The 17419-nt window shown below is 37.4% G+C and overlaps 2 protein-coding genes across 4 annotated transcripts in view; one reads left to right on the top strand and one right to left on the bottom strand.

The window, feature by feature from the left end:
- LOC146489752 (contactin-associated protein-like 2) overlaps nucleotides 1-17419 on the bottom strand; it is a 229053-nt gene that overhangs the window by 13205 nt on the left and 198429 nt on the right. The window lies entirely within an intron of this gene.
- LOC146489764 (collagen triple helix repeat-containing protein 1-like) lies at nucleotides 9645-10897 on the top strand. The gene is made up of 3 exons (XM_085097046.1): nucleotides 9645-9748; nucleotides 10004-10318; nucleotides 10503-10897. The coding sequence occupies exons 1-3, from the start codon at nucleotides 9653-9655 to the stop codon at nucleotides 10854-10856; spliced, it is 765 nt and encodes a 254-aa protein (XP_084953172.1). The 5' UTR covers nucleotides 9645-9652; the 3' UTR covers nucleotides 10857-10897.

The following is a 17419-nucleotide window of genomic DNA, read 5'->3' as shown; positions in this document are numbered from 1 at the left end:
TTTATCTTCATTTAGCCGAAAAACTATTGAACAATACACGTTGAGTGATAACATCTTATCAGAAATGTTCTTGAAAGGAAAAAAGTTCTAAATCTTGAACCCGATCTGTTAGGTTGTTAACCCATTTGAAAGTTATTAACGTCGTCGTAGTTTTCTCAGCAACGTTGAAAGCTTCTGTCAAGCTTTATGTTTTGACAGAATGCGTTTTTATTTAAGATTCAGGCTAAACGTATGAAAAAAAAAAAGACCCATTTTCTTCTCCCTGGGGGTACTGGTCCTGCTTGTGTTATTGGGCTGCTGTGACCCACAAACAACAAATTTTAACTGAATTTATTTGAAACTTTTTCAGGAAATTTAGCGAGTTTAACGTGTTCAAATTACGTCTGCTTCTGATGCATCTGATTTTTAATTTCTAATTATGTTACCCAAAAGTTATAGTTACAATAGAGATCTGAAGAAGAACCTTTTATTTTCAAAATCGTAATTCCCCCCTAAATTAGTCTTACACGATGTGTTATATCTTTACGCATCATTCTAAATAGCCAACTAAATTCGGGAGCATAGTAAACCACAACTTGCTGCAACATGCTTTAAAATGCAAATGAAAATCCTTGGTAACTTGTCACCTAAATTCGAAAAAGTTAAAAATGGATTTATCTCAGAAACAAGAGAATAAGATCAGAGATAATTTGAAAGTTATCTTATTTTAATTTTTGGTCTATAGATTTTGCCGTCTTCTTCTTTTGACATATCTTCTTCTTAAAAATCACAAATCTCTTCCCTTAAAAAGATAATGTTTTGTAATCTCACAAGCAAGCAAGGTCCCAAACGAGCTAGATGCTATCTTGGTACGACAATGTAAAATGTTGATAAAACTTAATGTCAAGGAATCTTTTTATCTTGCTGATACCAGATGATCGTGATATAAAACATACCCAAGTGTCTTGGGAAACAAAATTTAAAAGCCTACCGCTTTCACGCAAAATTTAAGCCAATTACAAAAAATTGCCACGACAATAATAATAAAAAGGCTCTTAATAAACTCATTTTACATCTTAACGAAGTCTCAATGTTTTTTACAGTCCTTTAAAATAAAAACCCGAACCTGAAAACGCTTTCTTAAAAAGAAAAGATTTTAACCTTGATTTAAGACAGTCCACAGTGGAACATAGTTGGCAAACTCGTTCCAAAGCCTTGGTGCAATGACCGAGAAAGATCTGTCGCCGAAAGAAGTCATTTTAGTCTTTGGGATAGACAAATTTTTTGAGCTACTTGACCGTAGTAGACGATGAGGCGTGTAATGAAGTAAAGGGATTAATAAAATTATATGCTTCTTGTGTGATATGGGTGTCCAAATTAAATTTTGCCTTTTTCCTTGACTTAAAAGTACTAACGCCTGCTATTGGGTAAAAATGCAATTACTGCCAGAAGCAGAAATTTTCATTGTGGCCAAAAATTTGTTTTGAAATAATCTACAGCAAAGAACATGCCATTTTTCAAGCTACGCTGAAGGCTTTTACCAGAATTATCGGCTTATAGGAAGCTAGAGGGTTCCGACGTGATTTCGACGGCCAAATTCTTAGGTTCTCCATAAACGAGGCAAATTGTAATTGACGACTATTTTCAATCGACAGCTTAATTGAATGGACTGCTGATAGTGTTCGGAAATGCGTTCCAAACATGAAAAGGTTAGCTGTCGATAGGCTGTATGTTTTGAGGAAGCCAAGAAACTTGCTTGTAATACGTATGTGTACATTGTGCAGAAAAGGTTGGCCGCTAGAAATAAACTTTAGTTATATCGATGACTTACTCAGGGGAGAAAAGGAGATGTCGATAACAAACTTCCGCGTTTGTTATCGACAACAAAAGTAGTTTGCCTTTTAAGAAGGTATAAAAGTACTTTGTTACCTACGACAGTATTTTTTAACGTTTGTAGTCGATAACGTGATTCACACACGAGATGTTTTATCATTGATAACGTTTTGTTATCGACACCGAAAAAGTTATTGTTGACAATTTTTCTTGTATGTGAATATCGCTGATCGATGTTAAGACAAAATGCGGTTCCTGAGTCAATAGACGACGTTATTTCTCTGCTGAATTTTTAGCTGAAAATGTCATTATTTTAGTTTATCATTCCGTCAGCATTTCAATGATCCCTTTAATAAACCATCAGCTGGTATCATTTAGGCGTTGGCACTAGAGAGGGTTTGTAGATGTCAGGTACGCCAAAACTAAGCCATGCAGCCAGCCGGTCATTTTAGAAAATCCTCATCCAGGGACCCGTTTCTCGAAAGTCCCGGTAACTTAGTACCGGGCCCGATAAGTATATTTTTAAATGTTTTTTCGCCGATTACACAGTGATTACAGACATTGTACTTGGCCAATGTTTTCACACAATTATAAGATTTTAAAATTAAGTGTTCAAAGCTAACAAAAACTGACTTCTGCTCAGAAACATTTATCACCAAAATCACTTATCGGGCCCGGTAAGTTACCGGGTCTTTCGAGAAACGGGCCCCAGGGCTATATCCGCATTCAAGATAGCGGCTGAGAACGAAAATAATTCAATAAAATTCTTACTGTGTCATTAGAAAAGGTGATGTTCGGGCCAATATCTCATTATTCTTGTTAACCAATGGGTTTTTGAGTGGAAACTTATTACACGGTCAATGTGAATGAAAGTTTTTTGAGCCAGAAAGGAAATGTATCGGCAAAGATCAAAGAAGTTAAGAGTTTCGTGGCACAAGTTGAACTTCAATTGTTCTTTTTTTTTCTTCTTCACATGTATGGCCATGATAAAAACGAAAACGTCAGACGTTTAATTTGGAGAATGACGACTGCATACTGATTCTTGTGATCAAGGAGGACAAAGTGATCATAATTCAATATATTGAAATTCCGTTTTATTAGCCCTCATTGCGATAGAAAACTTTAGTGAACGGAAAAAAATCAATTTTTTTTTCAACAGAAAAAAGTCTTTCTTCTTGCTACACGCTTATTAAAGAGCAGTATCGGGGTTTATGAAACAATTCCAAACTAAAAGGTACGTAAGGGCAACTATATGATTTGGCAGCCAACAGTAAATAGCCGTGAGTGTGGCATTATTGATAATTCACAGTTTATTCATGCTTTAGCGTGCGTATGTCGAGTTTTGATGCACGCGGGAAGTTTGGAGAGCACGAAAAAAGCGTAAGAGTTACTCGAGGCACAGTCAACGTCAACTCTAGGTTCTTCAGCGGTGCTCTTCAAACTTCCCAAGTACATTATTGCGTCGACGAAGGAGACGCTTCCTAATCGGGTCGTTGTGCTTGTTCCTAAGCGCAAGAAATCGAAAAACGAGGTTTTATGACGGTTCCATCTTGAACCGTCATAAGTGACGTCCCAATTCTGTCCATCGTGCCCAGCGTGACCTCCCTGTTTCTAACGAAACGGAACATTATAGCTGGATATAATAAACCGTATTCGTATTCTCGGTATTGAACTGGAACTAGCTTGCACACGAGGCTTATGCGGGGAAATCTTTTCACATGCAAATAGTTTCTAATACATTCCCCCGCAAGAGCCTCCCTTGCAAGCTCGATCCAGTTCAATACCGAGAATACGAATATGGCCTATTAAGTTATTAAACAACCATCCAGAAGGCAGAGCTCTTTTTTTTTTCAGCTAGCCAAATTTGTCAGCCTTAGAATATGCTTCACAGAGTCTGTTAGGATAGGCTTGGAAAAATTGCGCTCGTGATTTGGCATAATAGACCACCTCGCAGTTGTGAACGCCATTTTGACGAGCATGCAAAAAATTCTGGCGCTGAACGCCACGCCAAATGTTTACAAAGATTTGTACGAGAGCTTGGCAGCCGCGCCAGACATTCCTGCATATCCGTCAAAATGGCATCCACAACTGAGGTCTATCTTGTTTGCGGGATTGCTCGCAAAAATGGCGAATAACAAGTGTGTCCGAAATTCCGCCTGCGCAGCAAAAAATTATACAATCGGATTCCGCTCCGTTTTCTGAGTTTTTTTGTGATACCGCTGGCGTAGATGGCCTTTAATTGTAACCTTCCGAATTCGAGATTACATAAATTTATTTGTTTGCTTTCTCTAACAAAAGAGCTTGTGGCGGAAACAAACTACATCAGGTTTTTATTCTTACTAATGCCTTTTCATTTGGGGAGAAACTGAAGGAAATCGAATTTCAACTAATGACTCTGGATACTATACGAAAAATTCAATCTTAAATATTTCCTGGATGGAAGAACTGCTCAAATGTATTAAAGTAGATCACGGATATATAGCCCCCCAAAACTACCACTGCAATGACCGTTCAGTCACAGAGGACCGTCCCTTTACATTAATAAAGTAAGGTCCTGTCCAGGGTAGCTGCCTTGTTCTTGGTGTAAGCTTTTGTTAAGTCATGCGAGGGAATGAACAATTACTTCCGAAATGTTCACTGTTATTCGACTCAAGATTTGCTTCGTTTCAATATGATGGCGGGACTCGGCAAGATTCGATTTAAAATGTTTGATACGAAGAAGGCCTAAAGGAATATTTCGAACAAAAATGTAGTGCATCTATATCTTAAGCTGATCAGAGTCGGTTGACTTTTTTAAGTGATTTCTGTACGTGCCTCACTGAACAAAGCGAATGCTTTGCGTTTCTTGTTGATTTCATTGTTTTGTACTAAAGAAGCGTTCCCCTGTGTTGAAACTTTCCGACCTTCTAGAAATATTTTCTTTTCAACTCTCTCCCGTAGATGCCTAAAGTTCCAATTGATACTGAAACACCAGAGAAGCTACCAAAGCTTCAGAACTTCAAGATTTTTCCAGCGAAAATCAAAGAACAACTCGAGGCGACTGCTCTGCTCGCAAGTAAGACTTGCCAAACCACTGTTTATACTCCGATTTTACGGCGGTAATATTTTGTTTGCAGATAACTAAGAAGGACTGTATTCATTAAAAAATTAACACGTTATTCGGCTCATGATCAGATCCTCTCAGAACGTCGAAAGGAAAACAAAAACTAGTTAACGCTACGCAAAATATCAAGCGACAATATTCGCTTTCTATAGACAAAAGCAAACAACAACCGGGACAAGGGACTACTCATATTCTGCGTATATTCTGCGCTATTAATAAATCATTTGCCAACAAAAATTGATTCGCCAAATCGCTGGGAATGTTTAACTGTTTGTCCATACACATTTGTTTAGGAGCGTCATTAAAGCTCGTTCGTACATACGCTGTTGTCACAAGAGAGTTCTTTTATCGAAAGAAAAGAACACGCTATTATAAAAACTAGATGATTGCATGTTCTTCCGGCTAAACACACTTCCCTTTTGATAATTTTGTCATTAAACTAAAAGTCACATTTCGTTTGTTTAAGAAAACACATAGAAACGAAAATGAAGCAGTTCATTGGATATAGGGACCAAATGTCACGTGGACGTTTGTCACGGCGGAAGTTAGTTAGGAACAACTGAACTGATAATGGATATCAATGCAAACTGGTGGGAACACGAAACAGGAGTCATGAATAATTATTGAACTGCTTTCGAAGCGTAGGTCATCAACCAACTCTTACCCACGAGGAATGAATATAATCAGAACTTTACATCACTAGAGGGAACAATTCGGAGGACATTTAGAGGTAAGGGCTCGTTTCACATTTTCGCCGCGAAAATGCTGCTTGATCAGTTCGCCAATTAGAGCATGTAACTCTGATACATTACTGGCGAACGCTTCATCTCACAGAATTCTGTATGAAAGTCGATCCGGTCTGTTTCTCACAACGGAATCATTGGATTTAAGCGTAAAATTCTGTATTTAGTCATATATACAGTAAGCCAGCGACTCAATGATTCGTACGCTGCGTAAACCATGATTGGCTTTAGCCTAATATGAAAACGTTTATACGTACGTAACACAGAAAACTCCAGTCGGCAGCACAGAATCGGGGCCCACTCATGCTTTGCTCACCACTAGAAAAAAATTGAGTTGTGCTCCAAATATTCTTAACAATGTGCGTGTACAAACTGACCGAAATACGACTTACAGGTAAACATCATTATACATAACATAAAAAATCCGTCTTTCTCTTTCGGCATTACCTATTAATATTTCGTTTGCTTTTCCTTTGACAGATGCCATCGCGTTGGGTCTTTCAGTCTCCATACGGTTTGACGCGATTGGAAGTTTACTGGAATGTTTGGACCAACAGAGAGCAATCTGTCAAACTCTACTGAAGAACGCTAAAGCACTCTGTTGAATCAGTGAACCAATCAGGAAGTAAAATTGTGAGTAATTAGAGTGAAAAATATATTGTAAACAATGCATGTTCTCCTTACTCCAGCAAATAAGGTATACGGAGAAACTAAAAAGTTCACAGTGTGTTTGGGAAATAAATTCAAAAAAATAAAGAAGAACCTCAAGCAGCAACTCGAGGAATCTTCGCCGAGTTAACTGCAAATCCAACCATAACGTTTTAGACACTGTATCAACAAAGCTACAAAGGTCGCCATCTTTCTTCGCTTGATTTGAATTTCAGTTGTCAGATGAGCTGAGAAATATTAAATTAGCTTTACGTATTTCTTTTACAACTTTAAGCGGCTGAGCTACCATGAAGGCTGATTTTAAAATTGCGAAAAGGGTCGTCGGAATTTTTTATTAAAAGAAACCATTATTGATAGAATTAAGGGTTGATGCTTACAGTGTTGATGCTTGCTATTCTTAAAACGTTTTTCAATAAATTCACCTGATTACCTAGACAACAAGATAACTGTATTTTTCGGGATATTCCGGAAAAGATTCTTCCACAAAACTTGACAGACATAAGCAGAAACAGGAAGCAAACTGAAGGCTACCTGATAGTTTAATGGAGGAAAAATATTATCAACAACATAAAGGTTCGATTTCGATAATCTGAAATCTTAATGCGTCTCAAATCTAGAGAATATTGGAAGTCTATCACAGTGTACTTATTCGCAGTTCGCAGTTTGTTCCGTAAAATTGAAATCGAAATAATTCAGAATGATGCCTTCCCTGTTCTAGCTGTGCTATAAATTGCAAAAGACTGATTTACACAAATCCAGTCGATTTATTTACACGTTACAATTTGTCAACCGATTTCTTTACCCGTTGGTAATAAAACAAATTTGATTGTTTGTTCGCTAATTTTCTTTGTCAAATTGGGCCAAATCGGCCCGATTAATCGGTTCGTGTGAATTACTAGCCTTAACAGTTTCTCTCTTTTGTCTAGGTAGGTTGTAGCCTTTTTTTAACGCTCGAACACACGAGTCAAATGCTGAGGTGAACTTCAAGGTTCTTCAACTGACGTAAAAATGCTTGTTTAGTAATGTAAAAATTCAAATCGGTTTGATTTCTTAACACGTTTAGAACTAGGTCCAGGATCAAACTTCTCCTGTTGGGAAGATTTCTAATATACTGTATATACAGTAATATGAACTCTGTTGGATATCTATATTAGCTATCAGAAACAACTTGAATTGAAAGAAATGGATTGTTTATAGGCTTAAGACAAACACATGTATCTATTTTCATCTCGTGCAGCTTACTGTATATCACATATCAGAGCTTGTGAGATTTGATTAAATTAGGGCACTAAAAATCGGTAACGAGGGACGGCAAGGGACATTTTATTTTTATTTTTCAGTAAGTAATGCACGGCAAGATAAAGAATTTTTTGTGGAGGAAGGAAAAAAAGCTTTCACAAAATTCATGACGATTGCGTGAAGCAGAGAAGAAATCACCATATAAAACAAGTCACTTGATTGGACGAACCGGCGATGGACCAAATTGACTGTAGCAAATAGCATCGCTGATTAGAAAAAAGATACTCGATATGTACATTGTTTAAGAAACTTGTTCTGACAAGAAATTTGAAAAGCAGAGGAGGCGAAAGTTAGGATAACAAGAGGAAGAAGTATCTTTGTTAGCTGCAAAGAGAAACAACGGCATATTGGTGGTGTGAGTATACCATTTGTTTTTATCCTTTTATCATTGTAATGGTAAACATAGCAATTAATCTATTTTCTAATATTTAGGTTTTGGTCTCTTATTCACGACAGAAAAAGCAAGCTTTAGTCACAGCTCAAAGATAAGTTATTTACATGTGCGAAATGCAATATTTCCAAATATCAACCTTGAGTGTGGTGATTATGTGAGCTTCGACAATTTGAGAAATACATCCTCGTGAAATTGGGTGCCTGAAGATAAAGCATTGAAGGACATGACACACGGCCTGTTTTGTTGCGTGTGAATATTATAAAATTCATATCGAGCTATACAGAAAAAAATATTGTAATTGGATTGGAAAATAGAGTGGGATCATCTTTTCTTCCCTTCGCTTAAAAGATGATCGAGAAATCCGGTACTTAGTACAGAACGCAATTACCCATTAACTAATATACCATTGACTCGGCTGTATGGATTTTGAATTTGATTTCATGGCTTATTTTGAAAGAGAAATCAAACGAGAGATAAGATAAAGAGAGCGTCGCTAAGCCAACGAAGAGATGACAGTGAACGTAGTGTTTCGCTTTTGGACAGTGTCGCGGAGGCTGAAGTTGTAAGAAAAAGCATCGTTGTCCTTTTTGTTGTGATTCATGCTAAGAAGTAAACCCCTATTTTCTCCTCCATTTTGTTTCCGCTCAGCTTCTGAGGCACATAACTTTATAGCTGAATGAATAAATGAAACACGACAGTTGTTGAAAGCCTTGTTAATTTCTGATACACCAATTTAACCTTACAATAGCTGATCATTTGAAATCGTGATCAAACTGTTGCGTTCTTGTACTTTTTTCCATGCACGATGATAAATTCTCCATTTACTTATTCAGTAATGTCCGTGTTTCTTAAATGTCACGAATGGAGTATTATTGGCTCATTTTCCATTTCTCTTATCAAGTTTTAATAAGTATCTCTTTGTTTTGGCATAAAATACGATTGACAACAATAGATCTTGATCATGAACTTTAATTAGATCAGTTTAATGTTCAAATGGACACTAGAACTTGCAAAAGAAAGAATTCCTTTGTTTTAACTACAAGCTGTGCGAGAGATAGGGATGTGGATATGAATTTGGAAGCCACTAGCACATTAATAACTAAAATTCAATAATTTACATCCAAATACGTTTACGAACTTGCAACACTTTGCTCGTCCTATTTTGGCTTACTACGTAATCATAGCATTCAAACTAGTTTTAACCCGAACATTATTTAAATAAACCCAACAGACTTGAACTGTTAAAAGTCATATGATTGGAACATTGTAAATTCTCTAACCAATAAGAACGAGCGACGTATTTTTTACATTTTATGCGTAATCAACTTGTAAACTTGTTTTAACGTGATTATGTCGAGTAACCACCAAGGCAGAGGTAAAATGATAACCGGTTTGGTAGGGTGTATCATTTGCTTCCACCGTCGCAGGATTAAGGTAGGAGCTTGATCGCTAAATATCAATGATGAAGATAAATAGGGCTTACATTAATTAACATCTATGAATTAAACCAACGAGACTATTTGGAAGTAATTCAGTTCATCTCATGAAATGCGATAGTTATTCAAGTTGAACTTAGGTTGACGATAATTTATAAATTTTGTTATTGTTCTTTTTACAGCTCAGAGAATAACGATGGCGCGATCTCTTATAAGCTATCCACTGACTATCATGTTACTCGTCACCTTGTGCTCTGCAAAGGACAACAGCAGCAGTAAATCACGTGACAAGGTGAGTTTTTCAAGTTAAAATAGCTCCCGCCTGAAGTGATCTGGAGTATAATAAAAGAACATTTGAGTCATGTGCTAACGGACGGTCAAGAACTCGCAAATAACCAAAAAATAGACTCAATTAGACTTCGACGTTAGATTAGAGACAGGAACAATTGTAACAAATTATGAAACTTATCTTCGGTTAATTTTGAATTATGTTCCACAAAAGTTCTAATAGCGTTCTTTTTCTTTTCTTTTTTCTGCATCCTACCAGCCTCCTTCGTTTTGTAATGGGGGACAATCCGGGACTTGGACATACATGGCATGTGTCCCGGGATTCCCTGGGGCACCTGGCCGTGACGGAGCAAAAGGAGACCTGGGCAGACAGGGAAAGACTGGACCCCAGGGACCAATTGGTGTTGACGGAAAGAAAGGAGCAAAGGGAGAACCTGGGATCCAGGGTTCCGCCGGCCAAAAAGGACAGCGAGGGGACAAAGGTGACAGTGGAACTCCTCGGCTGTCTTCACACCTGAACTGGAAGGAATGCACCTGGAAAAAAGGGGACGACAGAGATTCAGGCGAGATATATGTGAGTGGACTTTCCATCATTTCATGATAAATAAAGCGTTTCTTGTCACACCTTCACTACCTTGATAAGAACGTAAAAATCCCGCAATCTCTAATTTTGTATCTTTGTAATTATCATCATTATCATCAGATAATAATAGTTATAACTCCCAGTTCATATTCATTCAAAACCATTTTTTTAACAGCACTGTGAATTCATGAAGAAGTACACGGACACTGCCCTCCATGTCTACTTTGCTGGTACCCTCAGAGTTGGCGGCTGTAACAACTGCTGTAACCGCTGGTATTTCAAGTTCAATGGCGCAGAGTGTAGCTCTCCTGGGTCTATTGATGGTGCATTCTACATGCAGACTGGAAGGAAACATTATCTTCACCGTCACCGCCACATTGAAGGTCACTGTAATAACATTCACAAGGGAAAGGTGCGAGTGGGATTCTGGGTTGGAAAGTGTACTGGCCACAAGAGTGCTGACGCATACACAGGCTGGGTTACAATGTCCCGGATCTTCATTGAAGAGGTGCCAAAAGCTCAGCAGTAAACACATCACACGTGATCAACTGGACTTTTCATTTTAATAAATCTTTACAAAAACTGTAGAAAATAACTAGAAATATGTAGAACAAAACCGCACTGTTGATTGTGAGCAAATCATAACAGTAGGCCTGAAGTTCTATCTGTAAGCAATAAAGTCCAGGAATGTTAACAAATGGCTGCTTCGTTTTGGTATACCAATTACTATCTTCTGCAGGATCAACTTGCTAAGAGTAAAGTCAAACTGAAGCGTCAGATTCTTTCCAAAACAGAGCATCTGCAAAGAAACAACTGAAATCCTAAATCTTCATAGTAACTATTGTAGATTGCAATGTATTGCGAGTAAAAATCTTGATATCTGATCCAAGCATGATCGAAAGAAAAATAAACCATTTCCGAGCTGCTGTGAACCTCGTTACGAAGACGAGACGGAGTGCAAAGCTTACCATATGAAAATTCAACTCCACCGGTGTGTATTTCAGGTGGCTGGTTAATGAGAATTTTCGATCTGTTTTGCAACTAATATTTTGATCCATACACAAACCTTCAATAAAACTCTTTCAAAGCCTACTGTGAAAAACATTAAGTATTTTCTTGTTTTCTTGTTATTGATACACTTTTTTTTTTCTGGTTGTTTTTGTTTTGCTTTCTTTTTCTCAAAATTGTTTCATATCCTGGCAATTGTACAAAACATCCATCTTTATCACATGCCCAACTTGCCCAGGTGCTGGGTTTGGAGGGGAACAATGGGAAGGCGGCTCCCTTCTTTGGTGTTAACGGTGACGTGCTTCAAGTTTCGGTCGAGAAGCTTCCATGGGTGTGCATGGGGGTGGGGAGGGTTGATCTTAATTACAGTTTAGATGCATGTATCAATTGAGCATTTCAATGTCTCCTTCCATTTAGATGTCGTGCCCAGGCTTCCGTAGTTCCGTTGTACTATGCAAGACTTTATCAGCGTTTCAGGGAACAACTTAATTTTAAGGCATAAAGTTTTTGTTGGAATCTTTGTTTTCACAAAATCGCTTCACTATCAAATAGTGTTACTGTAGCAGCGTAGGAGCAGATTTCTACGGAAGACAGTTCCACGAGAACTTATAATTTCGCGAGAACTTACCAGCTGTAAACTAGAACCCAGTAAAATTTCTTCCCGCACCATATGCCCCTCCATCGTGAAGAGTCTCGTGTAGGCATCCCTGAAATAAGAAAAGAAAACAAAACAAAAGAAAATAATTTGGTCACTCTTAAGATAAAATTATTTCGGTTTCTTTTTTCAATCGAGGAACTGGTTATTTTAATGACCAGCTGGCCATTATGAGCTTCTGTACTTCTTGTGTTATCCCCCAACTCATTTTTTTATTTTCCAATGGCCGGCTCAAATTCTACTTGTCTACGCCACTCTATAAAAAGAAAGAAAACGATTGGTCCCTTAGTTTGCTCTGCTATTATTTACATTGTTTGGCAACCTTGTCAAACCAGAGGTGGAACACAGTTTCTCATTCCCCACTAACGCAACTTTCAAGCTGGACTGTCTGGAAACACAGAAATAACTTTCTGTTTATTTAATCATCGTAACCACCAATCGAGGTTAACATTACACATCTCATGTTGCAAAAAATGTATTTAATTTTCCTGGCGCACATTTTTCTTTTCATGTGCATTTGGCAGATGATTCTTCTGGCAATTCTGTTGACGTCCTCTCTAACCACTACGAGGGTCTGGGCGCTTATACCAAATTAATTTTGGCCAGGTAGAACGGGACGCTTAAATGAGAGAGGGCATGGGCTAAGAGCGCGAGGCTGGGGGCGCTTGTTCGATGACTAATACGGTAAACTGAATTGGACAAAATCAAAACAATCTCGTTCCCAGATCCTGCTTTCCTTTTGGTCAGCACCAAGAACACGGACTGACCAAAAGGAAAGCGGGCTCTGGGGACGCGATTGAAATCAAAACAAATAAATATCCCTTAAATCCCAATAAAAACGACGTAAAAACAAAGCTTACCATTTCCAGTTTAAGTATCTCGTAGTTTTAACATTTAGAGTGATTTCCTGCATTCCCATATTCTACACGCGATTTTTCAGTCACTTGTTGTCACGTGACTATATACACATAAGTCACGTGACAACACTGAAGACAGTTTTTGCTGAAGCAGACTGTGAGAAACAGTCAAAAGCTTCAATGCTTCAACTTTAGTAGACCTTGGGAGAAGAGTTTTCCATACAGTAGTCTAATCAATATTTTTGAAAAGTCATTGAAAATGTGCACCCTACAACAAGCCAGCCAGATGTGTTGGTTTAATCGTTTGCTAACCGGCTGCCTTAATGAGCGAAATACTCTATACAAGAACTACGAAAGTTCGAGCAAAAGATAAAGTTTCCGGCTTTACTCTTCCTCAAAAGTAAGCTTTCACTATCCTTCGGGCAATTTAATTTGTACGGGATTACGACACTTGGTGCTACCTTACACAAATACAAATACGTCCGCTTACTACAAACAAACGTTGCAAATGTGTCCGTTCGTTGCAATTGATAGCTGAAATGTCGCTACTTATTCAATTGCTAATTGAACACGGGATGACCACGGAACTCTAGTTTTTATAATTTTTTAGAAATAACCCTTAAAATTTCTGTTTCAGGAGTGAACAAATGGAACGGTTCAATGTTACCAAATACAGATTTGCGTTCAAAAATTCCAACCTTATCAAGCGAATGGTTTGAAAGCTGTCTCGCTTCATGAACGCAATGTTTTCGACTGATAAGCCAGTACATGGTAAGACCAAGACTTGAAAAGAACTGAAAAGTACCTCAATATTTTTTCTTGAGGACAATTAAAGAAGGCACCCGAAGGCACTTTCTGTTCTATTTATGACTTAATTATTCGTCGATAAAGGTTCGGGTTTTTTTGTCCCTATGTTGACATTGTTGAGAGAAACAATTGAGTTAAAATATTGCACAGCAAATATGACAGTTTTTTTTTTGGGGGGGGGGGGGGGAACTTATAATGCTCCTAAAGTTGTTGTTTTGTAGTGACTAAATGTCAAATAATTTATGCTTGAAAATTACAAACTTGAGAACATAATTATCCTGCTATAATTATGCCGATGGCGTACACGGCATAAGAGTTTTATTTTTTGCAGTGTTTACCAGTGGAGCTCGCTAATATATATAAGTACCGTTTTTTTATCAAATCTATCTTTACAATGTCTGCTGTTGTCAGAAGAAAGTTTGTTTATCTCAGATTAGCAGACATCATGGTTATTTACATAAAACAACGTTGACAAGTCTGAGGTGATATTGACAACTGAGACAAATTTCACTGTTACAACTAATATAATCTCAGTGGAATTTTTTTTCTTTTATGAGACATAGAAACTAAATTGAGGTGTCTATTGATATAAGGATAAATTATCACCGAAAATTTGTCACTGACACAAATATCAGCAATGAACAATAATTGAAAACAAAAGCTCCACGGTAAATATGCAAACTGGTGAAAACATGAAACTTGAGTCATAAATAATCACTGAACTAAATTATTATTTCCTGTATGGTGGTGCATCATCCAATTTATTATAGAAGATTCGTATCCGTGCTTTCGAATATCGGTAAGAGAAATTCGAATGATTTAATAAAGGTAAGCGCTTTTTTCTCTCTCACACAAGTGTTTTACAACTTCCTGAAATCCCGTTACGTATACTCTTAGCGAACGATTCACTTCGCTGAAAGTGTGTGAAGGGTCTTGTCTATTTCACCCACTGGAATGGATTTTAGAATTTGTTTTTTGGTTGACCATAAAACAGTAACGGAATACTAACAGTGGCATGTTGAAATGCTCATGGGCTGACATTTTAAGCCATATAGCTTGGACAGACTCATAATATATTGATATCGAGTCATGACTACTCATTGCACTTCTACGAGGAGGGAAATAAAATTAAACAGTATTGCGAATTTTTATTTACCAATTAAGGTACGCATGGAGATACATTCCATTTTATGAGAACGTCTTATTTTGTAGTCGAGGTTTCAGAGCCGCAACTGAACGTTCTTAACAGTTTCTATCTGTTTGACTCAAAACGTTCTTAAAATGTTCTTAAGCCAAATCAGCCCATTTGGACAAGACCAGGACATCTATCAGAGCGATTTATAGAGCCTTACGTACAGGAATGGTTTAGAATTTTAGAAAATTAATGAGACATGAAGAGAAGTAAACACTCCAATAAAAAACCACGTTATACATGTTGTGAAAAGTGCAGTTATGATTAGTTTTACATTTTGGACTCAACACTGATGTTTAGAATTCTGCTAAGACTATTATTAAATTTTACTTTACACATTTAAAGCTAATTTCGAAAAAAATGAAAAAAATCCATCGTTCCAACAAGCTTTAATTAATTGGTACGTATTTTAACAGCACGAGAGCTGGTGAAATTGAACACCAATCGCAGCCCCAATGTTCCCAGTCTGTCCCCGTAGAAAGGGTTTTAATAAAAGAGACTAAAAACCTCTGAAAGAGTGTATGCAAATATACGGACCCTATAAAGACACACGGACTTTAATATGCAGTGTTTTCCTTTTGCCACTATACTGATTACGTTATGATATTTCGTTTTCTTCCCTTTCAGATGTTATCGCACTGGTTGTCTAAGTTCTTCATTTGAATGAAGGCAATTCACAGCCGGTGTATCCGCAGAATGGAGGCAAACTCGATGGAAAGAATGGTTAGAATATGAATAATGCACCGCGGATGGTCCTGGGTATGCTTCACTGAACTGAAGCATTATTTCCTGTGTTCAACCAACTCTTGCTCACGATAAATGATTGGTATGAGGGCTTTGCATTAAGAAAAAGACATTTAGACGTATGGGCTCTTTTAACCTTTGTTGCAGAACTTAGTTTTTACGTGAAATCCGGCGGTTAGATTATGCGGCGGTCACATTTACATCAGTGGCGAACGCTTCATCTCACAGAATGTTGAGTGAACGTCGACCCTATCCGGTTCCTTACATCGGAATCATTGGATTTTAAGAGTAAAATGGTGTATTTTGAACTCTTATTAGGTCATACAAAGTCAGCGACTCGTATCCATCAATTATACATGATGTAAAAGAACACGTCTTACTCTTTCGGTATTAATTATTGACCATTCTTGATATTTTCTTTGCATTTACTTTGACAGATGCCATCGTACTGGTTCTTCCAGCCTCCATTTGGTTTATAAAGCTGATTGCTTGGACCAACAGAGGGGAACCGGTCAAGCTCTACTGAAGTACTCGGTCGAATTAGGGATTCAAACAGGAAGTAAAAATAGTGAGTAATTAGAGCGCAAAATATATTTTTAACAAACTGAGTTTGTTCGCCGCATTATTCCAGTCTAAACCACTTATTCGATAAGGTATACAGAGAAACTGAAAAATTCACAACTTGTTCTGGGGAAATAAATCTGACTAAAAGCTGACTAGAAATCCACGATTCCAACCGTGACGATTCAGATACTGTATAAACAAATTAAGCCACAAAGGCCGTCATGTTACTTCGCTAGATCAATTTGAATTTAGACTGTCAGATGAGTTGAAAAATATTATAAAATCTTTCCATGAGAAACTGTAAGCTGAGCTACCACGAGGCTGATCTTAAATATTATTGTGTTTGCTTACAAAAGGTTCGTTCCTTTTCTTATAAAACATTATCGATAGGAATCAGTAGAACAGTGTTGATGCTTGCAATTCTTTTGATTAAGGCACAATTCAAGGCATTCGCAATATCTAAACATATTCTGGCAGAGATTCTCCAACAAGCTTGACGGTCGCAAGGAGAAGCACGCAGAAACTTTTAGGCTATCTGTATTAAAGTCTGAAAGAAAAATAATTACCAACAACATAAAGGTCCGTATTAGATAATCTGAAATCTAGTTCATATCAAATTCTGAGGCTTGATATTGGAAGTCTATCACAGTGTACTTATTGCTAGTTCATTTGCGGTCGAATTCGTTTCTTTGTGCAAACAATCTCTGTCACAATTTATAAATTAGAGGGGCACTGAATTAAATCGGCCGAAATGAGCTCAAGTTATTTGTTCATTATCATCTGGAAGAAATTAACAGTGTTTTGCATGACAAAGCACAGGTCGCCCAAAACGCTTATTCACCCTTGCAGTCAATGTACGTCACGCGTGATCAGTAATTTTGAAATTTGAACAGAGTTTTGAAATTTACATGTCAGTTTTGAACATTGCCAGCGAGATTTCAGAGTTTCTGTAGAAATTACCCTAGTTTATTGACCGTATAAAGCAATAATTTTTTTTCTTTACATTACAAAAATAACAATCATTTCCCAAGCATTTTGAATTTTTTTTTTTGTTCAGTGAATACGAAAAGATTTCTCAAGATTCCATTCAAATGCCGGTCATTTAATACAAAAAGGAATTCGAATGTTCATTTCAGTCTCGGAAAAACTGGTCACGCCTGACTGGTAGACTGTATGCTACCATGATCACGTACAGGAATTGAGCATCACCGTTGCGTAATAACGAAATTGTAAGATTTTGCAAGGGAGGAAAACGTATTAGGAGG

Source organism: Pavona decussata, unplaced genomic scaffold (genome assembly GCF_977016875.1).
Source record: "Pavona decussata unplaced genomic scaffold, jaPavDecu1.1 SCAFFOLD_3, whole genome shotgun sequence".
Classification (NCBI taxonomy): Eukaryota; Metazoa; Cnidaria; class Anthozoa; order Scleractinia; family Agariciidae; genus Pavona; species Pavona decussata.
Note: the sequence above shows the minus strand (reverse complement) of the source record. Positions and strands in the feature narration are given on the sequence as shown.